This window comes from Helianthus annuus, chromosome 14 (genome assembly GCF_002127325.2).
Source record: "Helianthus annuus cultivar XRQ/B chromosome 14, HanXRQr2.0-SUNRISE, whole genome shotgun sequence".
Taxonomy (NCBI): Eukaryota; Viridiplantae; Streptophyta; class Magnoliopsida; order Asterales; family Asteraceae; genus Helianthus; species Helianthus annuus.
Window position 1 is genome coordinate 137338356 of NC_035446.2, and position 25591 is coordinate 137363946.

Consider the following 25591-nt stretch of genomic DNA (forward strand, 5'->3'; position numbering starts at 1 on the left):
TTATTGCCTAAGTGATGCTTGTGCTTTGGTTTTTGTTGGTTTGTATTCAGCATCTTTCCTTCTGATCTTCACGCACACACATATAGCGCAAAGATATAACGAAAACCCATCTTAGTTAGGGCTGCAAACAAACTAAACAAATATGAACATAACCTTATTTGTGTTCGTTTGTTAAGGAAATAATGTGTTCACGAACTGTTCATGACCAGTTACTGAACGAGAATTTTTGTTTGTGTTTGTTTGTTAAGGAAATGAACGTGTTCATGTTCGTTTATGTCTCCCCACCCAATCTCTCTCTCTTAACTCTTTCTCTTTCCTCCGGTCTCTCATTCCCTCTTCTGCTCATCCATCTCATCCGACCCTCTCTCTAGTTTCTCTCTATATCCCACTTTCTCTCTCTTACTTCTGTAAATGGTAAGTTCGGGAGTATGGGGATAGTGTAGGTTTCTTTGAGAGAAAGAAAGGAAGAAAGAGATGGGAGTGGGAATGTGTATAGGTCGAACATGATAGCATTTAACTGAGTTGTTGGATGGTAGTTAGAGAAAAGGACAATGAGTGTGCAAAATTGATATATAAATGATATACTATGAACAATCTTAAAGACAAAGGATAGAAAGTGAAATTTTGTGTATAAATTAAGGATAGTCTATGTAAATTACTCAATAATTTATTAGTGAGAATTTTGGAGTACATAAATCAATGTTTTAAAAACCGGTTTTTAAATCAAACCGGATTAGGCTAAAAAATGGTTCAACCGGTTGAACCAGGTTGTACCGAGTGGTTCAACCTGGTTGACTAACTAACTCTATAATTTCATAAATTACAACATCAACTCAAAAGTTAATCCAAAAATGCATGATTACATATTAAAAGATTATCCAAAAGTAAATCCATAATAAAAATAATCCAAAAGATAATCGAAAATCATTCAATTTTCCAACAAGCTCTTTTAAATGAAAGTGTACGATATGTTTAAACCATTTGAGTGTTGAATACATCAACTATTTTCGTTTCATACAATATTAAATAAAAACTTTTAGTTACGAATAATCATAATATATAAAAATTACGTAAGATAAGTTACATATATAATAAAAATAAGTAACAACCCAAACTAAAATAACCATGGACCGGTACCGGTATTACATTTCAAACCGGTATACCGGATTTTACCGCCGGTACAAACCTTATGCCGTTTCACTTATTTACCGGGGTGTTTCGTACCGGATTTACATCTGGAAACGGTAATACCGGTATAACCGGCCGGTATTTACCGGTTTTTAAAACATTGACATAAATAGCAAATAAAAGTTAAAAACCCTCATAAACTATCACTATCGAACACAAACGAATACATTACCGAACATTCACGAACGAATGTGATCCCTAATCATGTTTGTTTGTTTAACTAAATGAACAAAATTTCTTGTTTGTGTTCGTTCATTTACTAAATGAACGAACACAAACAAACGATTCATTTGAAGCCCTAATCTTAGTTAGAAAAAACCTTATCTTCATTATCTATCCAATCTAATCTACAGTGGAGATTAAATCACATTTACTTTTTAAATAGAAAATAGTTACAAGGTACAAAAAGGTATTTTTGAAAACTCTAACACATTATTCCATATATAAATAAGCTAGTTTTTTTTTTGTGCATAATCACTTGTACTTTGTGCTTTAAGAGTTTTTCAAAAAAAAAAAAAAACTTGATTTTATACTTTTAACCCAAAGGTTTTTAGCTTTTGTAATTTTAACCCTACATAATTTGTTTTTTTAACTTTAACCCAAAACTAAACTTGATTTTTTACTTTTAACCCAAAGGTTTTTAGCTTTTGCAATTTTAACCCTACATAATTTGTTTATTAACTTTAACCCAAAACTTTTCATTATTTGCAATTAAACTTCACAACTTTTGTCACTTATACTTTTTATCTTTGGCAAATTTTCGTTTTACGTATAGTTCTAAAATTTTCGACTTAATACAACGCAACGTACGAGTGTGGTTCAACTTTTTTATGTTTTGTTTCAAATTTTGCAAGTTAACACGGCACAACGTGCATGTGTGGTTCAACGTTTTTACCTTTATTTTTTCATGTTTGACAGGTTCGTCGCAACACGCAGATCCTAGGTCGAGTCAGTGTTGGTGGTCGATGACGGTTGTGCGATATTAGTACTATTTGACACTGTTTTACTCCATGCCGCAACGCGGGGTATGCTTTGGGGGTTTTCTAAAGAAAAAATGGTTATGCATATGGTTGTCGTGACCTTGGCTTTGGGGGTTTTACAAAAAAAATCGATTTTTTTTACATTTCACTAAAAAGTATTTCATAAATTACTTTTAACCCAAAAGTATTTGTTTTTTTTTTACTTTAACCCAAAACTTTTTATTTTTTGCAATCTATCCTCGCAACTTTTTTTACTTTCAACTTTGGTCCTTTATAGTTTTCATTTTCCGCAAATTTTTCGTTTTATGCTTGGTTCTAAATTCTGTGACTTAACACGTCGCAACGTGCGTCTTCGGTTTAACATTTTTACGTTTCGCTCTAAATTTTGCGAGTTCACACGACGCAACGTGCGTGTGTGGGTGAACGTTTTTACATCGTCTTTTTTTTCCTGTTTGTCAGGTTTAACATAACGTGCGAGTCCTAAATCGACTTAGTTATAACTAAAGAATCCCCGCAGCATTGCGGCGGGTCTCAATTCTATTCTAGTTTAACATAAAAGTGTAACAACTTTGACCTTTTTCTCTCCTCTCTACTCTGACAGTAGCAGATTCTCTAATTGTTACATAAATCATCTTCCTAAAAATGTAACGTATTTTTTTGCGTGCGCTGCAATTGAAAAGTTCGTAAATTTTAAATTCAAAATTTATACACTTCATAAATTCTAGAAAACTAAAATCAAAACCTACAAAAAAAGTATAACATGTGAAGTTCAAAAATTCTAACAGGTGAAAATGTAACACGTTCTCTCTCATCTAGCACAAAAGTGTAACAGTTTTGTCAAGACAAAAGTGTAACAGTTTTGACAAGACAAAAGTTGTAACAGTCAACATCGCATGTTAAGTTACGAAACTACCCTCAACATACTCTCTAACATATTACATGTGGCATGTTGGTGTCCATCCATTAGGTTTCATGAGTTTTTTTTTAACTCATATGGGATTTCTCCTTACACCATGCGTAGTGGGGCGTGTTTTTTCAAAATTTAGCCCCAATAATGCCCGATATCGCCCCTCGACCGCCCCCTGGGCGTGTTTGGGCGTGTTTTGTCGCAACCCCGACCCCTGCACGGGAGCGGGCGGCCGCGAGCTACTCAGAGTGGGTGGTATCGGTGTTTATTAATTTGGCAGCGGAATACATCAGGACCGTAGTTAGGAAATATGGTATCAGAGTAAAACACCTCATTTTATAATAAATAAATATATTGGGATTAACCCAAATTTCTATTACAAACATGTTTATAGGGATAAACCCTATTTATTGAAAACAAAATGTCTTGTTTATTTAGGTAACTTTTATAGCCACTATTCCAAGCCTTCAGTGCTCTCCAGCTGACTTCTATTGGGCTTTCATATTACGTTACCTGAAACGCGTTTTAAAACATTTTGTCAGCAAGAAATACTGGTGAGTGAATCCCAATTTAATCAAAACGGGTTTTATCATTTTACAGCATTGAGGGCGATCTTGCAATTACATTTGTTTATATTTCTACTTTAATTATCACCCATGGCACTGTCAACCCGACTTGTGGTCATGTTACTACTCACAGTATAGTAACAAATTTTGTTTACAAAACCACAATATACCGACGATGATTGTAAAATTACAAATACTCAATCATTGTGAAATATAAGTTAAAACATTTGAGGTTTTGTAAAAACAGTTTGCAAAAAGGAGGATTACTCACATTGTAAGTTTAGACAATACTAAGGCTTCCTGAGAATCTCCTGGTTATTATCTATTAATTCAAATAATGCACACGTGTTAGTAAAATAACCCAATTTAAATTAACCGTACAACCCGAGACAGAATTCTAATGACTGATTCGGGCGGAGCCGACATTTGTTACGGAAATTCTAAATCAATCGGGTGTACACACGAGACAGGATTCCAATGACTGAGTCGAACAGAGCCGACATGCATTACGGAATCCCAAATCGATCGTGTAGGGTAATAGCAGGGTTATAGTACTTACAATGAGGCAGAGCTTCACTGTATAGTGGGTATTAAGCTTGGGCAGAATTTCTATTATAAAGAAAGTTGAGAGAGAATTTTGGGAATGAATGGTTGAACAAATGAGGCCTGAACCTCAATTTATAGGCTGATCTGACAACTTGTCGCTCCCCGCGAAGCCCTAGGCTAAGCCTGCCGCGGCCCGCGAGAGTGTTAAGGGCGGCACTAGCTTTGGTGAGTCAGCGTGTAGGCTCGCCGTGTCACCTGCCACGTGGCAGCCTGCCTTGTCCGACAAACAAAAGGGCTCGCGCCCCGCGAGACCTACGACTATCTGGGTCGCGGCCCGCGAGCGGCCCATTTTGTTTGTTTTTGTCGTTTTTACTAGTGTAGGGCTATAACGGGTCCGATTTTCACGTATGGGGTATATTTAAGGACTTTTAGGGTGTCCAAATATACTTTTAGGAGGGTTGTTATATCCTCCCCGTCTTGTTTTGGATCTCGTCCTCGAGATCTACTGGAACAGGTGTGGGTATTTCCTTTGCATCTCTAATTCGATTTCCCATGTGTATTCTGGTCCTCTTTTGGAATCCCATTTCACTTTGACCAGAACTAATCTTTTGTGTTTAAGATTCTTGATCTTCCTATCTTCAATCTGAACGGGTTTCTCGATAAACTTGAGTTTCTCATTACCTATATGTCCTTAAGAGGTATTACTAATGATGCGTCTACTAAACACTTTTTGGGATTACTCACATGAAATACATCATATATTCCTGCCATTTCCTCTGGCAGTTGTAGCTGATAAGGTGCAGGTCATATTCTTCTAATAATCTCAAAAGGTCCAACATCTCTAGAGCTTAACTTCCCTCTCTTAATAAATCTGACTACTCCTTTCCATGGAGAAACTTTTAATAATACTTTATCTCCTACTTGAAATTCCAATGGTTTTCGTCTATTATCAGCATAACTCTTTTGACGATCACGTGCTGCTTTTAGTCTTTCCTTGACTTGAATTATCTTATTTGTTGTTTCCTGCACTATTTCTGGTCCGGATAATTGTTTTTCTCCAATCTCCGCCCAGCAGACTGGAGTTCTGTACTTTCGTCCATAAAGTGCTTCAAATGGTGCAACATTGATACTAGTATGATAGCTGTTATTGTATGAAAATTCTATTAATGGTAAATGGTCGTCCCAATTTCCTCCGAAATCAATTACACAAGCTCTAAGCATATCTTCCATAGTTTGGATTGTCCTTTTGCTTTGTCCGTCCGTCTGTGGATGGTAAGTTGTGCTTAGATTTAACTTGGTTCCCATTGCTTTTTGGAAACTTGTCCAAAAAAGAGAAGTAAAACGGCTATCTCTATCGGATACGATGGACAAAGGAATTCCATGTAATGAAACTACTCCATTTACATATAGCTTGGATAACTGTTCCATACTGAAAGTTTCCTTCATAGGTAAGAAATGAGCAGATTTGGTCAATCTGTCTACAATCACCCAGATTGTATCATTTCCTTTTCTTGTCTTGTCTTGGGTAATTTAGTAACAAAATCCATTGTTATCAATTCTCATTTCCATATGGGCATTTCTAACTGTTACAATAATCCTGATGGTTTTTTAAGTTCAGCTTTAACTTAAGAACAAGTTAGACATTTAGCAACATAATCAGCTATACCCTTTTTCATTCCTATCCACCAGAAATTGTTTTCTTAGATCTTGATACATCTTATCACTTCCAGGATGTATCGTATACTTAGATTTATGACCTTCTTCTAGAATTCTATGACGTAGGTTTTCTTGTTTAGGTATCCATATTCTTTTCTTATGGAACTTCCAAATTCCATTTGTTCCTTGTTCTAATTCCTTAATCATTCCTTTCAATTTTTCAGCATCGTCCTTGATTGCTGATTCCAGTACTTCTCTAATCTGTTAATTTAAATCAACTTGTAGATTTAATCTAAGAGAACGTACTCACATTGGTTTTTCATGATACTTTCGACTTAAAGCATCAGCTAATATATTAGCTTTCCCAGCGTGATACTGGATATCACAATCATAATCACTAAGAATTTCCATCCAGCGTCTCTGTCTCATATTTAATTCTTTTTGTCCGGAAATATACCTTAAACTCTTATGATCAGTGAAGACAACAAATTTATTTCCATATAAATAATGTCTCCAAATCTTAAGGACAAAAACTATGGCTCCTAGTTCTAGGTCATGTGTTGTGTAATTCTCTTCATATTTCTTAAGTTGTTTAGAGGCATAGGCTATAACCTTTTGACGCTGAATCAACACACATCCATATCCTAGCTTAGATGCATCACAATAGACTACAAAGTCTTCAGTTCCTTCTGGTAATGCAAGTATAGGTGCGTTTTTTGTCGTTGTTTACTAGTGTAGGGCTGTAACGGGTCAGGTTTTCACGTACGAGGTATATTTAGGGACTTTTAGGGTGTCCAAATATATTTTTAGGAGGGTTGTTATATGTTGGGGCGTGAGGTTGACCAATAACATTCCATCTTCATATTGTTTATCCAATAAGATTTTTTATGGTTTTTTGTTTTATTTAATTATATTACATCTCATTTAACGTAATGCCCCACATCCCCACTACACCCATTTTGTAAAAACGCCCAATAATGCCCCATTGCTGACTGTGCTGCCACATGGCGCATGTCACACCCCAACCGATGGCGGAAACATCGGGGCGCGGCATTGAGCGAAACAGATTGTCCAGAAGTTTCCATAACAACTATATATTTACCAGATATTTAAAGCAACATGTCCCATACCATGTCATAAATGATAATACAATTATTACAGAAAGATCTAGTCAAATTGTTCTGTTCCGACGACTCGGATTTTCATTACAGACAATTGTTTATTAGTTTCTAGACCTTCCCTAGCCTCGATTTCATCACCGTGCAATTAAGCATCCTAGCAACTTAAGCACCTGTCACATACGTTAAAGTAAAAGTCAATACACATAGTGTAAAGGTGAGCATACAAGTTTGATAATAGCATATAGAGTTCGAAAGCGTTACGCATAACCAGCACGTACACAGAGTGAAATGAGGCATGTTAGTTATCGACATGAACCTATCGATACCAATGACTGCGGGTTGACTGCCCAAGGCAGTTCGCGATACATACTCACCACTGTGAGCCATGTAGGTAATTGTCCTTAACAACCCCCCGAGTGAAGGAGTGCTGAGTCCAAACTAATAGTACTACCATTGCTAAGGCAGGTAGACAACATTCCATGTGTAAACATAACAAACAAGCATTCATTTAGCCATGTATACATGCGATAGCGATTAGCGTTTAAAGTATTCCGTAGTGTGTTCGATGTGATTTTGTATAAGTAATGTATATAACACCCAAAAGTGCGTAAAGCAAAAGGGGATCGAGTATACTCACAGCGATTGATGGATTGAAGGGAGCGCTAGAGAGTAGGGTTAGCCTGAACAGTTCAATAGCATAACAATAAGCGACGTGTAAAACGATGCAGAGTACAAGTGTAACACCTCGAAATTTTGTGTCCAATAATGAGTTGACACGTGTCATGAGTTTACACGTGGCATTAAATATTAAATAAAGGACTAAAGTTGACAAACCTTGAAAGTATGTAAATTCGAGGGTTAAAAATGTCAACGAGGGGTAAATATACTGTATAGTAACCCTAAATGATGCTCGTACCTTCAAACGGATAAATCATGGATCGTACGGAGCGAAACGCGGAAGAAAGTGAGAGATTACAAACTACAGGGGTTAAATGTGTCAACATGTTTAATTTATACCTCTGAGTGACCATTTGACGAACCCGAGAAGTTGTAACAGTAAAATACGCTCACTAGAATATATGGTATAAATTTCGCGAAGTTCCATTTTAAAACGAGAAAATTATGATCGATTCGTATGCGAGGGGTTAAAAGCGTCAACAATAAAAGTTAAGGCTTTTCGGATAGTAATTAAACTAACCGGGGACTTAACAATGCGGGTAAAAGTCACGAGGCCCTTAATTGTAAATAATCGAGGGCCAAATCGCAAAGTTACCCCTTCGAAACCGAAAGGTCAGGTTAATGATTACAAAAGATATGAAAATCTTGAAAATCAAGTCTAATGCGGGCCGCGTTAAGGATATGCATGAGTTAATGCGGGCCGCGCGCCATATGCTGATTCGTTTTCTGACATGAGGATTCAGGCGGCCCGCGTCCAAGTTGCCTAAATCTTAATGCGGGCCGCGTGATAGTCCCAGATGCAGAAAACTTGGACAGATTCACTGTTTAAGCTTGTGAACGATCATTGATGCATTAAATGAAGCATGGGCGCCCCCTACATGTCCCCTAGCACCCAGGGACACCTGCTGATCATCCATGAACAATTGTAGGATGAGTTGTAATGATCTTGTGCATCATTTTTCACTATAAAAGGCAATATGATGCACCAATGTTCAACACACCTCAAACCTGCTTTCTAGTTCACTTCTGGAGCTCTAAAGCATTCTTCTAACATCTTTGGTCGTGCACCAAGCTTCTGTAAGTATGCCTACCCTTTTGTGGCTTACTTTTTGCATAGTTTAGCTTAAAAGTCAATCCGTCGTAATTAACGATTGACTTTACGATAAATCACAAATGGTCCAGTGGTTTGTCGAATCAAAGGTAGTTATATGTTGGTAATCATGTGGGCTTTAAACCCCTAAAAGGGCACCCTCTGATTCCCACTCTAACTAGTCCGAATGTCGAGTCAAACGTGCTTAGAAAAAGTCAACAGAAATGCTATTTTGCGATTTTATGCATAATCAGCAATGTAGATGATGTGTAACCTGTTTTAACACTCATAAAACATGATAATAAGTATATTAACTAGTCTAAGCTTGTTTGATCCGACCATTTACAGTTTTGACCCGGTTCGGAGCCGAAAGTCGCAAAACGTTGACTTTTGCTTTGACTTCAGTTCTGAACCGTTAAAGTATGATTTAGATATGCCTTAAGACTCTCTTAGGACCAGGTTACATGATGGTATAACCCTCTGTGACCGGTTCGTTGTTTGTCCGAGTCTTTTACACATTTCCGTTAAATGCTTAAAAGTTGACCGTAACGCCCTTTTTAATTTAAAACGAGAATTTTGGACATGTGAAAGGAACATAAGCTTATTTACTGATTTCTAAACATGTCCCTAAAATTTCACGTCAATCCGAGGTCCAGAATAGGAGTTATGCTAAATAGCGCAAATTACGAAAACTTTAGTAATTAAATAGCGCAATTAGCATGACGCCTATCTAAACCCAGATTTCGACACCAAACCTTTTACACACTGATGTAAAATAATACTTTGGGATTTTTAAAGATTTTTAATTATTTTTAGCCTGCTCATAACCTGCGGTTATGGCATCGGTTCGGTAATTACCGAATATACCCTTTTTGGACATAACTTGAGTTCTACAAGGTCTTTTGACCCGATTCCAGTTGCTACTGATTTTAAATAATAAATAAAGTATTTTGGACTTTATAAACTGTTCGGGAAACTCAGATTTCTTGTAGAACTCAGAAACCTCTTTATAAATCTTTAAAATGACCGGAATACCCCTACGGGGCATAAAATGGCTTTAAACTCGTCACGGGCATTATGGAAGGTATCCTACTGATACCACAACCTCTTTAAAGCATATTGACTTAGGAAACCAGTGTAGGACTCTTACGGTTAACCGTTGCGCCTTTTGCGCGCACGGTTCTGCTTATGTAACTAGTTTACATAAACTAGCCGAAACGGGTCAAACCATATTGTTTTGACCCCAAAATCCAGAGTGTGGTTATTATACCCATATGAAACAAGTCTTCAAACTTGTTGGGTCCAAATCACATTCCATTCCCAGTTTTCGCCTTTCACGCGATTAAACCGTAACTATCCTTTGAAACTGACCGGTCTAAGCTACGGCTAAATTAAAGACCCGTTAGGATTCTAATAGGTTATCTTAAACCTTCGTTCCAGAATAGGAGACCAGTAAAAGCTATTTGCAATTTATTCGATTAAGAATTTATACTTGCAAAGGTAAATACTTTTAACTTATTTTCCGTTATACGGGCTTGGGTTACGGTATTTAAAGTACCGCTTGGTCGGGTAATTGACCCCAACTCATTAGAAGTTGGGTATTATCAATGTGACCCGTTTAAAAATTGTTTTGTTGGCTTTACGCCTTTGGGAGCTTAATGACCATGTCCCGGATATCCTTGGCAGCATTTTACGAAATGGCCACGACCTTGACATTCGGGTGTAGGCGTACACCCGACATTATGTCCATGATTATAAAGGTATAGCCGTTGGTTTTCCCGCCACGGTTTTATGCTATGTGGTGTGTCGATTAATCTTTAACCCGGCACGACCCGGGCGACCGAACGCATAGTAAACATGTAATTCGTTACAAGATTTAATTATAAATTATCCCAAGTTATAAAGAGTTTGTGCCTTGAGCATTCAAATCAATTTTAATAAACATTTTTACAAAAGTGTCGGTTGAACGTATTTACCAGTGTAAACTGACGTATTTTCCCAAAAAGACTAAATGCAGGTACTAAGCGTAATTGGCTAGATATTCTCCTTAGCATCAATAAAGAGTCTCGCAAGCTTAAGATGCCTACGTCTGTTGAACAATTATTTTTATCTTATTATTGATCCCCTGTGGATTTCATTTCAACAATGGTGATACTTTGATATTACATTCAATGTTGAAATATATTTATCTTTATGCTTCCGCTGTGCATTCATAAATTGTGTGGTTTGACTATATTGTTGCCAACTACGTCACGATAATCCCCCACCGGTGAGACACGTGGAAATCAGGGTGTGACAACAAGTGAGTCGGACAACAGTTCGTGTTAGGATCTGAGTTTGGATTGATTGTGATTTGTGTTTGAATTAAGATGTAATTATGAGTGAGTTATGCAGCGGAAATTAAATGAAGTAAACTTTTCACAATCAAACTGAAGAAATGCTTTCAATCATACATTTTCAACACAGAATCAAATGATTAAATTTATTTCAAACTTTGATTACAATGCATGTATGATATGCAAACTCCCCCTCAGCTCGAGCTCAGTATTTGTTCGTGCAGGAAGAAGATGGTGAATGAGCTAAACAGAACAGTACAGAGTACTGTTCTATTTATAGGCACTTGCAAACCACTGAGCATCTAAGCTGACATCACCATGAAAGTGACATCTAACCTCCTAACAAACTCTAACCTCTGATCTATACAAACACTGCTATGCTAACTACTGTTATTACATATTAATTCATAAAGCAAACATAAACTGCTGCCGCATCCTTCCACTGCTGTGAACCCAGCAGTACTTGTCATGATCAGCAGTGCTTGAACCAAGGCAGTAGATTGAGCAGCAAAGCTTTAGTTCTTCAATCAGACTTTGACTTGATCAGCAGTTGTAGGTCAGCAGTTTGTATGATCAGCAGATAGGAGGTCGGCAGATGATGAAACTACTTTCAAGGGGAGAGACTTGCAACCAAACATCTGCTTATTCTGGATCCACTGCTCTGATCCAGTTTTGGCTTTTATTATATGTTCCTTTGGCAGGGTTCAATCCCAACAATCTCCCCCTGCAACAGATAATGCCAAAACTCTTCATTATTGTAGATCTTTATTGCCTCATCAGCAGTTCCCTTATTTGCCCTTTGAGTTGCAATTCAAAGGTTAATGCATATGTATCATCATCATCCCTTCTAAGTGGAAGATCAAGGAGATCCTGCAAATCTTTAAGACTCTGGCCAAGAGCTTGTTCCCTTGTTAATTTCTTCATTTCTCCACTAGACTTGAACACTGTCAGTACGTGGGTCTGTTTATCAGTTTTCCACTTTAGTACTTTTGAGCCTGGTGGGTTTCTTGGGAGATTTTTATTTGTAGAGGTGTTTGGTGATGCTGGCCTATTCATGACTGGCTGAGCAGTACTTGCAGATTGTTCCAGTTCAGATTCTTCTTTCATCATTAACATAATGCCCTCTTTTACAAGGTCACTTCCAGCAACTAGATCTTGAACTGTTTCAGCACCAAACTGGTTTTGACTCCTTCTTTTGTAGACGGCAGCACCAGTAGGAGCAGCGGTTCTTTTGGCTTGCAGCTTTGGTGGTCGTTTTGAGACCTCTGCTTTGGAGGAGTCAGGTTTTTGTGGAGTTGTTGGTTCTTTCTTCCTAAGTTCCTCCAACCTTTTATAGGTGGCCCTAACCCTAGCTTCTCCCCACTTTGAAACAGAATTACTTGACCCATATTCAGCAACTATCAGCTCCTCTTTCATTCTCTTCAACTCTAAGGCTTTGTCAGCTTCAAACTGTTTGAATTTTTCAGGGGGAGTCTGCTTGACCTTATTTTTTATCATTTCATGAATCCTGGCTACTTCCTTTTCAAGCTCAGGAATGGTCCAGTTTTTGTACATATGTTTCTCCCCCTTGTATTTCTTGTAGGTCATGATATTTTCAATGTAGTCTTTTCTCAGGGACTCATCTGCCCTTTCAGAAATTTGCTGACATACATTTTTGGCGAACTGCTCCATAGATCCGACCTGTGTGAGTAGAAACTGGTAGTTTTGTTGGAATTCTCTATCAGATTTCCCATGTTTATTTTTTATTGAGATATCCTATGCCTGTTTGTCCTTGATTTTCAAATATTCTTCAATATTATTTGGCCTGGGATATCCTTCAATTGATGGCAAACTCCATTTGGCAGGGTCATCCTCATAATAGAAAGATTTGATCTCTTCCCTAACTGCTATGAGTTCCAAAGGAAATAAAACCCCTGCAGGAGGTAATGGCCTTTGGTTTTGAGCTGAAGAGAGAGGAATGAGTTTTGGAATTGTGACAAGTGCTTGGGATTTTGAAGCTGTTGGTGGTGGTGATGGAGAATCATCATCTGGTATGATAACCCTTCTCCTTTTTTATTTTAGGAGAGGCAGATGATGTTTTGGATGGAGCAGTGGCGGTGGTTTGTGACTGACAAACAGCTGTTGAAACAACTGGTGTTTCAACTACTGTTGTCATTACAACAGATGTTTTAACATCTGCTGTCTTCTGCTTTATGGCAGGAAGTGATGGTGGAGATGTTGTTTTTGGTGGTGATAAGGCAGTGAAAGTGGTGTGTGTTGAAGTGAGAGCAGATGTTGAAACAACTGAAGTATCAGCATATGTTGGTACAACAGCGGTTGCAACAGCTGTTTGGATGGAAATTTGATGTTGGTGGCTTTTGGATAGTGGTTTTGAAGTATGCTTTGGAAGACTGGATGGTGTGGATTTGGGTTTCCTTACTTTTCTAGTAAGATTTCTTTTTGGAACAGGATTTTGATCATCCTTTTCACCAGAAGAACCCTGCGCATTCAGCTTCATGAAAGCTCTCTTCTCCTCATTCCACCTTGATAAATCCTTTGCCGCTCTATCCCTTTTTACACTTATGACACCTTCATCAAGTGCATTCTGGGTAACATCAACCTTTTTGCTTCCATCTGGCAAGGGTATGTTTCTGAGCATTGCATCCTTTTCTGGATCAAGATACAACCCATTATCAATCCCTTTCCTTGTCCACTCCTTAATTTTCTCCCCCTTTTTGGCATTATCTGTGGGGATTTCATCAATAAACAGAACTGTTGGAGGAGCAGTGCCAGTGGTTGCCAACAGATGGGCCTTGATAGCCTTGATGTTATCTGTTGTATCCTTGAACCTAGTCTCCATTGTATTTTTCAGATCTTGAACATGTTTTTCATGCTGCTGTGACAACTCGAAATCTAGAACCCTTCGTTGTAACTTGCTTGTATGTTATGTGATTAGTTGGCCGATTGAACTTAATGATAAACGTGAACCTTTTTACATGATATGTGTTTGTTATGTGTGCATTGTATATATTCATATGTATTATAAGTGAACCGAGAACCCGACACGAAACAACAAGGAACCCGACTCGAGACCATGAGGTCTCGAGTGAATAGTAATCGGTTTTGGGCCTTGGGCCGAGAACCTAGTGGCCGGTTGGGCCTTTGGGCCGTGAACCCCCACTCGAAACCCACTAAGGGTGCACACTTGGAACTTGACTATAAATACACCACCCCTAGTTACTTGTTACCACTTTGTTGAACATTAGAACACACACACACTTCTATCTTCTCTCCCACTAGAACTCTAGCACACAAACACATCTCCAAGACTCTCGGATCCACTCGGTTGACACAAGAAACTCTCGGATTTGGACTTTGGATCGGCACACACACACACATCACCAACCGGTTAGTATTTTTATGGTTAATTTTTGTTGTGTTTGTGCTTGAATGGATGTATGCATAAGATGATGTCTATAGTTAGAGATTACATGATGTTCTTGATGTTTATGATGATTCTAATATGCGCCATGTTGATAACCGGTTAACATATATTATATGGCAAGATGTGATATGTTGTGTCTAAATGAAGTTTGAACCACTTATGTTGATGAACATGAAATCGGGTTACATATGTCATGAAATCGGACTTGTATGAAAACCGGGTTATGTGTTATGCTTAGTGTTTTGATGCTTGTTCATAGTGTTGATTGAATAAGTGGTTAAAATGTTATGAACTTGATGAAGATGGGTTTGAATATTTGAAGAACACTTTGAATGATAGTTGAAGATTGAAAACCCTTGTGATTTTGATCCACATTTGACTAATAGCCTGATTAGGAAATATGTTAGTGAAATTCTATTGGTCATTTCCGGATTTGGGCCTGATTATATTGTACTATTTGGCTGATTACACCTGCATCAACACGTGAACGTGAAAATGACAGCTTACCGACTCGCAATCACCCGTTGCGACTCGCAACCACAGCGTGATGACTCGAGACCACGCGGTTGCGACTCGCAACCATAACAGGACAAGCCGAAACCACAGGTTACGAGTCCGGTTGCGACTCGAGACCTTAGCATGATGAACCGAGACTACGGTTGCGACACCGGTTGCGACTCGCAACCATCCATGATCAACACACAGCATGACTCGAGACCATGCTTGCGAGTCCGGTTGCGACTCGAGACCACACTTTTGGGCCTTAGTTAATGGGCCAGACTGATGGGCTTCTGTGTTAACTGCTTTTACGTGTTTGGGCCTAAGTAGTTGGGCTGAACTTGTGAACCGTATGTGCTACTGTTGACTGTTAACTGTTACTACTAAACGTGCTTGCCAAACGTGTTGAACATTTGTGCACTACTTGGTTCGAATCTGATTATATATCCGTGTTAGGACGTTATTGACTACTTGCGACTTGATTGACTTTCTGTGTTTGACTGCCGAGCAAACCAAGGTGAGTTCACACCCTTTACAAAGCATGGGATTCCCTGGGTTGGGAATGGGATTCAGGAACATGGGTTCCTCGTCTACCATTGGGTAGGACGTCAGTGGTTCAGGAATGTGATTCCTCGTCCGGATGGACGGATAAACGTACTAGACTAAAACTCTATCACGAAGTCCCTCCTTTTTGTATCGACTAATCGCCGGGCCAATGGCGAGCGGGTCATTAGTTAGATAGCGCTATTTAGGTCTGACAAGCCTCACACCGTGCCGCAGAGGACGGGCGTGAACTAATGGATCTGGGGCACGTCAATGATGATAGACATTGATGTTTCAGGGCACATAAACATGACTACAGTCAGCAATCGATACGGTAACGAGTCTAGTATACACATGGGGTAGCCCCCACGGCTGGAGAGCCAGATGATGTACATGGGGTAGCCCCCACGGCCGAAATGCCTGATAACTACATGGGGTAGCCCCCACGGCCGGAGTGCCGGAGTAACTGGGAACGAACTGGTCACGTTTTTTAAAACTATGGGGTAACCCCCACGGCAGGATGCCAGATAATGTAAACTGTTTTCGAAACAACTAAAACGAACGCCCACCCGTGAACTCACTCAACTAGTTGTTGACTCGTTACTACATGCTTTGCAGGACCATAGGTACTCAGTGGGAGCTTGCATGGAGGAGGATCGTTGTGGGACAGGGATTGCTACAAGACTATGTTAAACTTGAAACTTTTGGAACTTATGTTATAACTTTAAACTTATGCTTCCGCTTGCAACTTAAACTTATTTGTTTTGGAACACCAATCGTGATGGTTAAACTTTTATAACTACTTATATGCTTGTTCAGTATGATTGGTGGCTGGATCCTGGTCAGTCACGCCTCCATGCGGTAGTACTCCGCAGGTGGGATTTTGGGGGTGTGACAGATTGGTATCAGAGCCATTGGTTATAGTGAACTTGGTTTTAATAAAGGAGAAACGATTTTGTTAAAACCAGACTATAACCGGTTTAGTGCTCAACGGTCCACAACGACACTTCGCTCCTCATGCAAGGCTCGACGTTCTAGGTAATATGATGTATGTATATTGCCTACTTGTTAGTTGCGTAGTACATTGCTCATGGTATGCTTGATTAGTATAGCTACTGTTGTTTGAACACGTGCGTGCTTACTCTGTCTTACTATCGTGCTTTCGCGAACCTCTCTCACACGTATTGCTTTTATTATGAAGAACCATGTCTGGACGCGTTAACATGACACAAGCCCAGTTGACGGCTTTGATCAACGAGCGAATTGACGCAGCGCTCGCAGCTGCACGCGCAGGAGGTATATCCTGCAGTCCGAAATTGTTCTAGGATCGTTTGGATCCTACTCTCGTGAACCAACCTTTGTGTTAAACTCTGTCTTTTCTTCCACCTACCTTAGGTCAGTATGCTCAGGCACCGGTGTGCACTTTTAAGACCTTTATGGACTGTCGACCCACGACTTTTAGCGGCACTGAAGGAGCAGTAGGTCTCCTACACTGGTTTGAGAAACTGGAGTCTGTGTTCGAAATGTGCGAATGCCCTGAAGCGCGCAGGGTGAAGTATGCTACTGGTACTCTCGAGGGTTTGGCTCTCACGTGGTGGAATGCTCAGGTGCAGATGTTAGGGTTGGTTGCTGCCAACGCCACCCCATGGGAAACTTTCAAGGAAATGATCAGGGAGGAATACTGCAGTCGTGACGACATTCACAAACTGGAAGATGAGTTCTACAATCTTAAGATGTCGGGGTCAGAAATTGAGGCATACACTAAGAGATCGCATGAGCTTGCTTTGTTGTGTCCTACCATGGTGGATCCTCCCTACAAGCGAATTGAACTCTATCTCAAGGGCTTGGTGCCAGAGATCCAAAGTCATGTGACTTCAGCGAGGTTGACTACTATCCAGCAGGTTGTACAGTTGGCTCACCGTCTCACTGACCAAGCGGTGGAGCAGAACAAGTTACCGAAGCGCATAGGTGCTGCAACTACTTCTGGTGCTTCTAGTGGGGATAAACGAAAATGGGATGGAACTTCAAGCAGGGGTTCAACTTCAGTGCAAACTCAGTCTCAGCAGAGAAAGACAGGACGATCACAAGAGCCCCAGTCAGCAATCGTCTGGTGGTCAAAGTCATGGTGGGTACAAAGGAAATCACCCCAAGTGCAATCGCTGCAGCCTACACCACAGTGGGCCATGCACCAGGGGCAACTGTCATCGATGCAACAAGCCTGGTCATGTTGCAAAGGATTGCAGAAGCGCATACCCCGTCAACCAGAATCGTCAGCAACCTCAGCAGAACCAGCGACAGCAGCAGGGTAACAACAAAGGGTGCTTTCAGTGCGGAGCTGAAGGCCACTTCAAGAAGGATTATCCCCAACTGAACCAGAACAACAACAATCAGGGGAATGGTAACAATGGGAACAACAACAACAATGGTGCTAGGGGACGTGTGTTCGTGATTGGTCAAGGTGAAGCGAGGAATGATCCCAACGTGGTGACGGGTAAGTTCCTTCTCGACGACTTTTATGTTACAGTCTTATTTGATTCGGGTGCCGATACTAGCTATGTGTCACTAGAAGTTAGTAAGATGCTTAAGCGTATTCCTACACCCCTGAGCGACAAGCACACTGTCGAGCTAGCTAATGGTAAGAGTTTGGAAGCCTCACACGTAGTCAAGGGTTGCCAGCTTATTCTCGCTAACCAGACTTTCTCTATCGATCTTATTCCTATTGTCTTGGGTAGTTTCGACGTTGTCATTGGGATGGATTGGCTATCCCAACACCGAGCAGAGATTCTTTGCAACGAGAAGATCGTTCGTGTTCCTGGTTTAGGTGGTGAACCTCTCATGATTCGTGGCGACAAGAGAAGTGCTGTTGAGAACATCATCTCTCTTCTTAAAGCCCAGAAATGCTTACGAAAGGGCCACACTGCGATTTTGGCTTTAGTTACTGATACCACAGAAAAGGAGAAGAAGTTAGAAGATTTTCCCGTTGTACGCGACTATCCTGAGGTATTCCCTGAGGAATTACCTGGTCTTCCGCCCCATCGCCAAGTCGAGTTTCAGATTGATTTAGCTCCTGGAGCCGCGCCTGTAGCCCGTGCACCTTATCGTTTAGCGCCATCAGAGTTGGAAGAACTCTCCACGCAACTACAAGAACTCTTGGATAAGGGTTTTATTCGTCCTAGCTCATCGCCTTGGGGAGCTCCAGTGCTTTTTGTGAAGAAGAAGGATGGTACCTTCAGAATGTGTATCGACTATCGCGAACTCAACAAGGTGACTGTGAAGAATCGTTATCCTCTACCGCGCATTGACGACTTGTTCGACCAGTTGCAGGGGTCGAGCTACTATTCAAAGATCGATCTGAGATCGGGATATCACCAGCTGAGAGTTCGGGAAGAGGATGTCTCTAAGACGGCCTTTAGGACTCGATATGGGCACTATGAGTTTTTGGTCATGCCGTTTGGGCTGACGAACGCACCGGCAGTTTTTATGGATTTGATGAATCGAGTGTGCAAACCGTATCTGGACAAGTTTGTTATAGTCTTCATCGACGACATCCTGATCTATTCTAAGAGCAAGGAAGAGCACGAACAACATCTACGACTTATTTTGGAACTCCTTCGGAAGGAACAGCTTTACGCAAAATTCTCGAAATGCGACTTCTGGCTTCGTGAAGTCCATTTCCTAGGGCATGTGGTGAACAAGGATGGGATTCACGTTGATCCATCCAAAGTGGAATCTATTAAGAACTGGCCTGCGCCTCGCACACCAAAGGAAATTCGCCAATTTTTGGGATTGGCAGGATATTACAGGAGATTCATTAAGGATTTTTCTAAGATCGCGCAGCCTCTCACCTTACTAACGCAGAAAGGCGTTGTTTATCATTGGGGAAATGCACAAGAGTTAGCTTTTCAGCATCTAAAGGATAGACTTTGCAGTGCACCTATTCTTTCACTGCCAGAGGGCACAGACGATTTTGTGGTTTACTGTGATGCATCAATTCAAGGTCTTGGTTGTGTATTGATGCAACGAGATAAAGTCATAGCTTACGCCTCACGACAACTTAAAGTTCACGAGAAGAACTACACGACACATGATTTAGAGCTGGGAGCTGTTGTTTTTGCACTTAAACTATGGCGGCATTACCTGTACGGAACCAAGTGCGCCATCTACACCGACCACAGAAGTTTAGAACACATATTCAAACAGAAGGAACTGAATATGCGGCAGCGACGATGGGTCGAGCTGCTGAATGATTACGAGTGCTCTATCAGGTATCACCCGGGCAAGGCCAATGTTGTGGCAGACGCCCTCAGTCGAAAGGACACTACGCCTAAGCGTGTAAGAGCTTTACAACTCACGATACATTCTAGTCTACCTTCGCAAATACGAGCTGCTCAGATAGAAGCACTGAAACCAGAAAACGTTAGAGCAGAAGCTCTACGCGGGTCAAGGCAACGCTTAGAACAGAAGGAAGACGGTGCTTATTATGTAACAGGACGCATTTGGGTCCCACTCTATGGCAAATTACGAGAACTTGTGATGGATGAAGCGCACAAATCTCGCTACTCGGTACACCCTGGTTCGGACAAAATGTACCACGATATTAAAACCACGTATTGGTGGCCTAGCATGAAGGCCCACATAGCAACGTATGTCAGCAAGTGTTTGACTTGTGCGCGAGTCAAGACGGAATATCAGAAACCCTCAGGCCTACTTCAGCAACCAGAGATACCACAATGGAAATGGGAGCAAATTTCCATGGATTTCGTTACTGGCCTACCTAGATCCCAGCGCGGAAACGATACTATCTGGGTGATCGTGGATCGACTCACAAAATCCGCACACTTTTTGGCAATCAAGGAGACGGATAAGTTCTCCACTCTAGCGGAGATATACCTCAAGGAAGTTGTTTCGAGGCACGGGGTGCCCACTTCTATTATCTCTGATCGAGATGCACGTTTTACTTCGGAACTGTGGCAGGCAATGCACAAGTCTTTTGGCTCACGTTTAGATATGAGCACAGCATATCACCCACAGACGGACGGGCAGTCCGAGCGTACTATCCAAACACTAGAAGACATGCTTCGCGCTTGTGTAATCGACTTTGGCAACAGCTGGGAAAGGCATCTGCCACTCGTGGAATTTTCGTATAATAACAGCTACCACACCAGCATTAAAGCTGCTCCGTTTGAGGCATTGTACGGACGTAAATGCCGGTCACCCCTCTGTTGGGCAGAGGTGGGGGATAGTCAGATCACTGGTCCAGAACATGTGGTAGACACTACTGAGCGGATTGCTCAAATACGACAACGCATGGCGGCCGCTCGTGACCGTCAGAAGGCATACGCCGATAAGGGCAGGAAACCACTTGAGCTCCAGGTTGGGGAGCGGGTATTACTCAAAGTTTCACCCTGGAAGGGTGTGGTTCGTTTTGGTAAACGAGGGAAACTCAAACCACGGTACGTTGGACCTTTTGAAATCATCGAGAAAATAGGCAAGGTGGCCTACAAACTGAAATTACCAGCAGAACTCGGTGCAGTTCACAACGTTTTCCATGTGTCAAATCTGAAGAAGTGTCTGTCAGATGAGACGCACGTAGTTCCTCTGAAGGAACTCACGATCGACGAACAGTTGAAATTCGTCGAAGAACCTGTCGAGATCACGGACCGGGATGTTAAGGTCCTCAAGAGCACTAGAATACCTCTTGTTCGAGTTCGTTGGAACTCACGTCGCGGCCCAGAGTTTACCTGGGAGCGCGAAGATCGGATGAAACAAAAGTATCCCCAACTGTTTGAGAACAGTACTAACGCTACTGAGGCTGAAGCTACGGAATTTCGGGACGAAATTCCAGATCAACGGGGGGTGGATGTGACACCCCAGGAAAACCGGGAAAACCTTGCAACCTAACTAGCTTCCTCAGTGAGTGCTATCAAATTTCGGGACGAAATTTCTTTCAACTTGGGGATGATGTGACAACTCGAAATCTAGAACCCTTCGTTGTAACTTGCTTGTATGTTATGTGATTAGTTGGCCGATTGAACTTAATGATAAACGTGAACCTTTTTACATGATATGTGTTTGTTATGTGTGCATTGTATATATTCATATGTATTATAAGTGAACCGAGAACCCGACACGAAACAACAAGGAACCCGACTCGAGACCATGAGGTCTCGAGTGAATAGTAATCGGTTTTGGGCCTTGGGCCGAGAACCTAGTGGCCGGTTGGGCCTTTGGGCCGTGAACCCCCACTCGAAACCCACTAAGGGTGCACACTTGGAACTTGACTATAAATACACCACCCCTAGTTACTTGTTACCACTTTGTTGAACATTAGAACACACACACACTTCTATCTTCTCTCCCACTAGAACTCTAGCACACAAACACATCTCCAAGACTCTCGGATCCACTCGGTTGACACAAGAAACTCTCGGATTTGGACTTTGGATCGGCACACACACACACATCACCAACCGGTTAGTATTTTTATGGTTAATTTTTGTTGTGTTTGTGCTTGAATGGATGTATGCATAAGATGATGTCTATAGTTAGAGATTACATGATGTTCTTGATGTTTATGATGATTCTAATATGCGCCATGTTGATAACCGGTTAACATATATTATATGGCAAGATGTGATATGTTGTGTCTAAATGAAGTTTGAACCACTTATGTTGATGAACATGAAATCGGGTTACATATGTCATGAAATCGGACTTGTATGAAAACCGGGTTATGTGTTATGCTTAGTGTTTTGATGCTTGTTCATAGTGTTGATTGAATAAGTGGTTAAAATGTTATGAACTTGATGAAGATGGGTTTGAATATTTGAAGAACACTTTGAATGATAGTTGAAGATTGAAAACCCTTGTGATTTTGATCCACATTTGACTAATAGCCTGATTAGGAAATATGTTAGTGAAATTCTATTGGTCATTTCCGGATTTGGGCCTGATTATATTGTACTATTTGGCTGATTACACCTGCATCAACACGTGAACGTGAAAATGACAGCTTACCGACTCGCAATCACCCGTTGCGACTCGCAACCACAGCGTGATGACTCGAGACCACGCGGTTGCGACTCGCAACCATAACAGGACAAGCCGAAACCACAGGTTACGAGTCCGGTTGCGACTCGAGACCTTAGCATGATGAACCGAGACTACGGTTGCGACACCGGTTGCGACTCGCAACCATCCATGATCAACACACAGCATGACTCGAGACCATGCTTGCGAGTCCGGTTGCGACTCGAGACCACACTTTTGGGCCTTAGTTAATGGGCCAGACTGATGGGCTTCTGTGTTAACTGCTTTTACGTGTTTGGGCCTAAGTAGTTGGGCTGAACTTGTGAACCGTATGTGCTACTGTTGACTGTTAACTGTTACTACTAAACGTGCTTGCCAAACGTGTTGAACATTTGTGCACTACTTGGTTCGAATCTGATTATATATCCGTGTTAGGACGTTATTGACTACTTGCGACTTGATTGACTTTCTGTGTTTGACTGCCGAGCAAACCAAGGTGAGTTCACACCCTTTACAAAGCATGGGATTCCCTGGGTTGGGAATGGGATTCAGGAACATGGGTTCCTCGTCTACCATTGGGTAGGACGTCAGTGGTTCAGGAATGTGATTCCTCGTCCGGATGGACGGATAAACGTACTAGACTAAAACTCTATCACGAAGTCCCTCCTTTTTGTATCGACTAATCGCCGGGCCAATGGCGAGCGGGTCATTAGTTAGATAGCGCTATTTAGGTCTGACAAGCCTCACACCGTGCCGCAGAGGACGGGCGTGAACTAATGGATCTGGGGCACGTCAATGATGATAGACATTGATGTTTCAGGGCACATAAACATGACTACAGTCAGCAATCGATACGGTAACGAGTCTAGTATACACATGGGGTAGCCCCCACGGCTGGAGAGCCAGATGATGTACATGGGGTAGCCCCCACGGCCGAAATGCCTGATAACTACATGGGGTAGCCCCCACGGCCGGAGTGCCGGAGTAACTGGGAACGAACTGGTCACGTTTTTTAAAACTATGGGGTAACCCCCACGGCAGGATGCCAGATAATGTAAACTGTTTTCGAAACAACTAAAACGAACGCCCACCCGTGAACTCACTCAACTAGTTGTTGACTCGTTACTACATGCTTTGCAGGACCATAGGTACTCAGTGGGAGCTTGCATGGAGGAGGATCGTTGTGGGACAGGGATTGCTACAAGACTATGTTAAACTTGAAACTTTTGGAACTTATGTTATAACTTTAAACTTATGCTTCCGCTTGCAACTTAAACTTATTTGTTTTGGAACACCAATCGTGATGGTTAAACTTTTATAACTACTTATATGCTTGTTCAGTATGATTGGTGGCTGGATCCTGGTCAGTCACGCCTCCATGCGGTAGTACTCCGCAGGTGGGATTTTGGGGGTGTGACAGCTGCTGCTCAGCCAGTTGATGTTGTTGTTGGAGAAAAGGTTGAAAAATGTTCCAGAGTTCATTTGTAACGTCTACTGGTGGAGGAGCAGGTGCTTGAGGTGGAACAGCAGTGGATTGTACCATTTGAACTGTCAACAACTGATGCAACATTTCTTTGATTTCTGCAACAGTAGTATCCAGTTTTTCAACTCTGTCCGTCAATTCCTGGTATTTTAAACCATCACCCAATTTAATGGGATCATCTAATTTCCCACTAGCAGTGGTTTTATCAGATGTTGAGGTAGGGAGTGTACTCCAAACATCAACAACTGATGCCCCTTTTTCTTGGTACTGGGGTCTTCTTCCTTCAACACTTGATAATCTTTTGATGGAGCCAGTGGTTAATACAAACTCACTAGCAGATAACAGAGGTGTTATGGAAGGAATTGCCTCCAAGGAAGTCTTATTGATGTAACCACTGTCCAAGTGTAAACCTGTAGGTTCAACACTTGTAGTGGCTGCTTCAATTGGATTACCACCAAGAGTTACTTGTAACTCAAGGGGTGTAACCTCCTCAGGTTGTGTTGGTGGGTTAGCAAAGATTGATACATCAAGCCCAGTCTCTTGTTGAGGTATATTCTCATGAACAGGTGAGTGAGAAGGACTGGTTTGTGCTAGGTTCAAATCAATTGCATCCAACAGTAGTTTGGTGTTTGGGAGAATTGGGGATGTGAATGTGGGTGTAGAAAGATGAGTTGCCCCGGGTATTGGGTTGTGGATGATGGAAACAAGTGCTTCCAGAGCATCATGATGTGGTGACCCTTGTTGTACAACCTGTTCTTTTTGTGAAGAGACAGGAGGAGTTTCAGCTATGGGTTGAGATATTTTTACCAACTGTTGTGAGGAAGTAGCAGCAGTGGTTTGTTCTGACTTTTGTGCTGTCACAGGCAGTTGCTCTGGTATCTCATCCTCCAGAGTTGCCTTTTTGATGGGTTTGGGGGGTTTTTGATTTTTCTTTTTCTGTGGCTTTTTGGTGATTTTAGGTGTGGGTTTCAAGGCAGTTGTTTGGCTACCTTGATCACATTGAGCAGTGGGCTCAGCAGCAGATACCTGAGGAGCAGTGTTTGCTGCTAAAGTCTGCTCAGGCACCTCTGCTTGTGTTTTGCAAGGTGTTGACATTCTTGTAAATGTTTCAGCAATTAAGCTATTTATCTGAAAAGAGTCACCTTGGTTTATTACCGCAATATCATTTTTACTGAATTTTTTCTCAAAATAATAACTTAAAAATTTGGAAACAGTAAAAATAATTTTGTTTCAACATTTTTAACCAAATCATTGAAGATTACCTGGGAATAATTGAAATTTTCTTCTTGAAGTATAGCATATCCCAGGTTTTGAATCTTCATTGGTATTTCATTAAAAGAAGTGGTTTTATTTGAAACACACATGAGGAGGGTATGGAATAAAAATCGTGTTACGGAAGGGAAGAAACCTTTTTGTAAGGTATCCCTCTTCATCATTGTGTCTGCATACCCTCGCTCAATGAAGTTAATTTTTAACTCGTTTTTAGGGAAAGAAAGTTTACCATCCTGATCATCGAGCTGAAAGACTTCTGATACGGATTGCGGTG

At 41.2% G+C, this 25591-nt stretch overlaps 1 protein-coding gene across 2 annotated transcripts in view; it reads right to left on the reverse strand.

The window, feature by feature from the left end:
- Positions 1-3906: 3906 nt before the first annotated feature.
- LOC110879121 overlaps positions 3907-25591 on the reverse strand; it is a 37711-nt gene continuing 16026 nt past the window's right edge. The window contains exon 4 of one of the 2 annotated variants that reach the window (XM_035983306.1): positions 3907-3963. In XM_035983306.1, the coding sequence (XP_035839199.1) occupies positions 3922-3963 (42 nt within the window). In that variant the 3' untranslated portion in view covers positions 3907-3921. Of the gene's footprint in view, positions 3964-6951; positions 7135-25591 lie in introns of those variants that run through there. The other variant, XM_035983307.1, reaches the window with a different exon arrangement.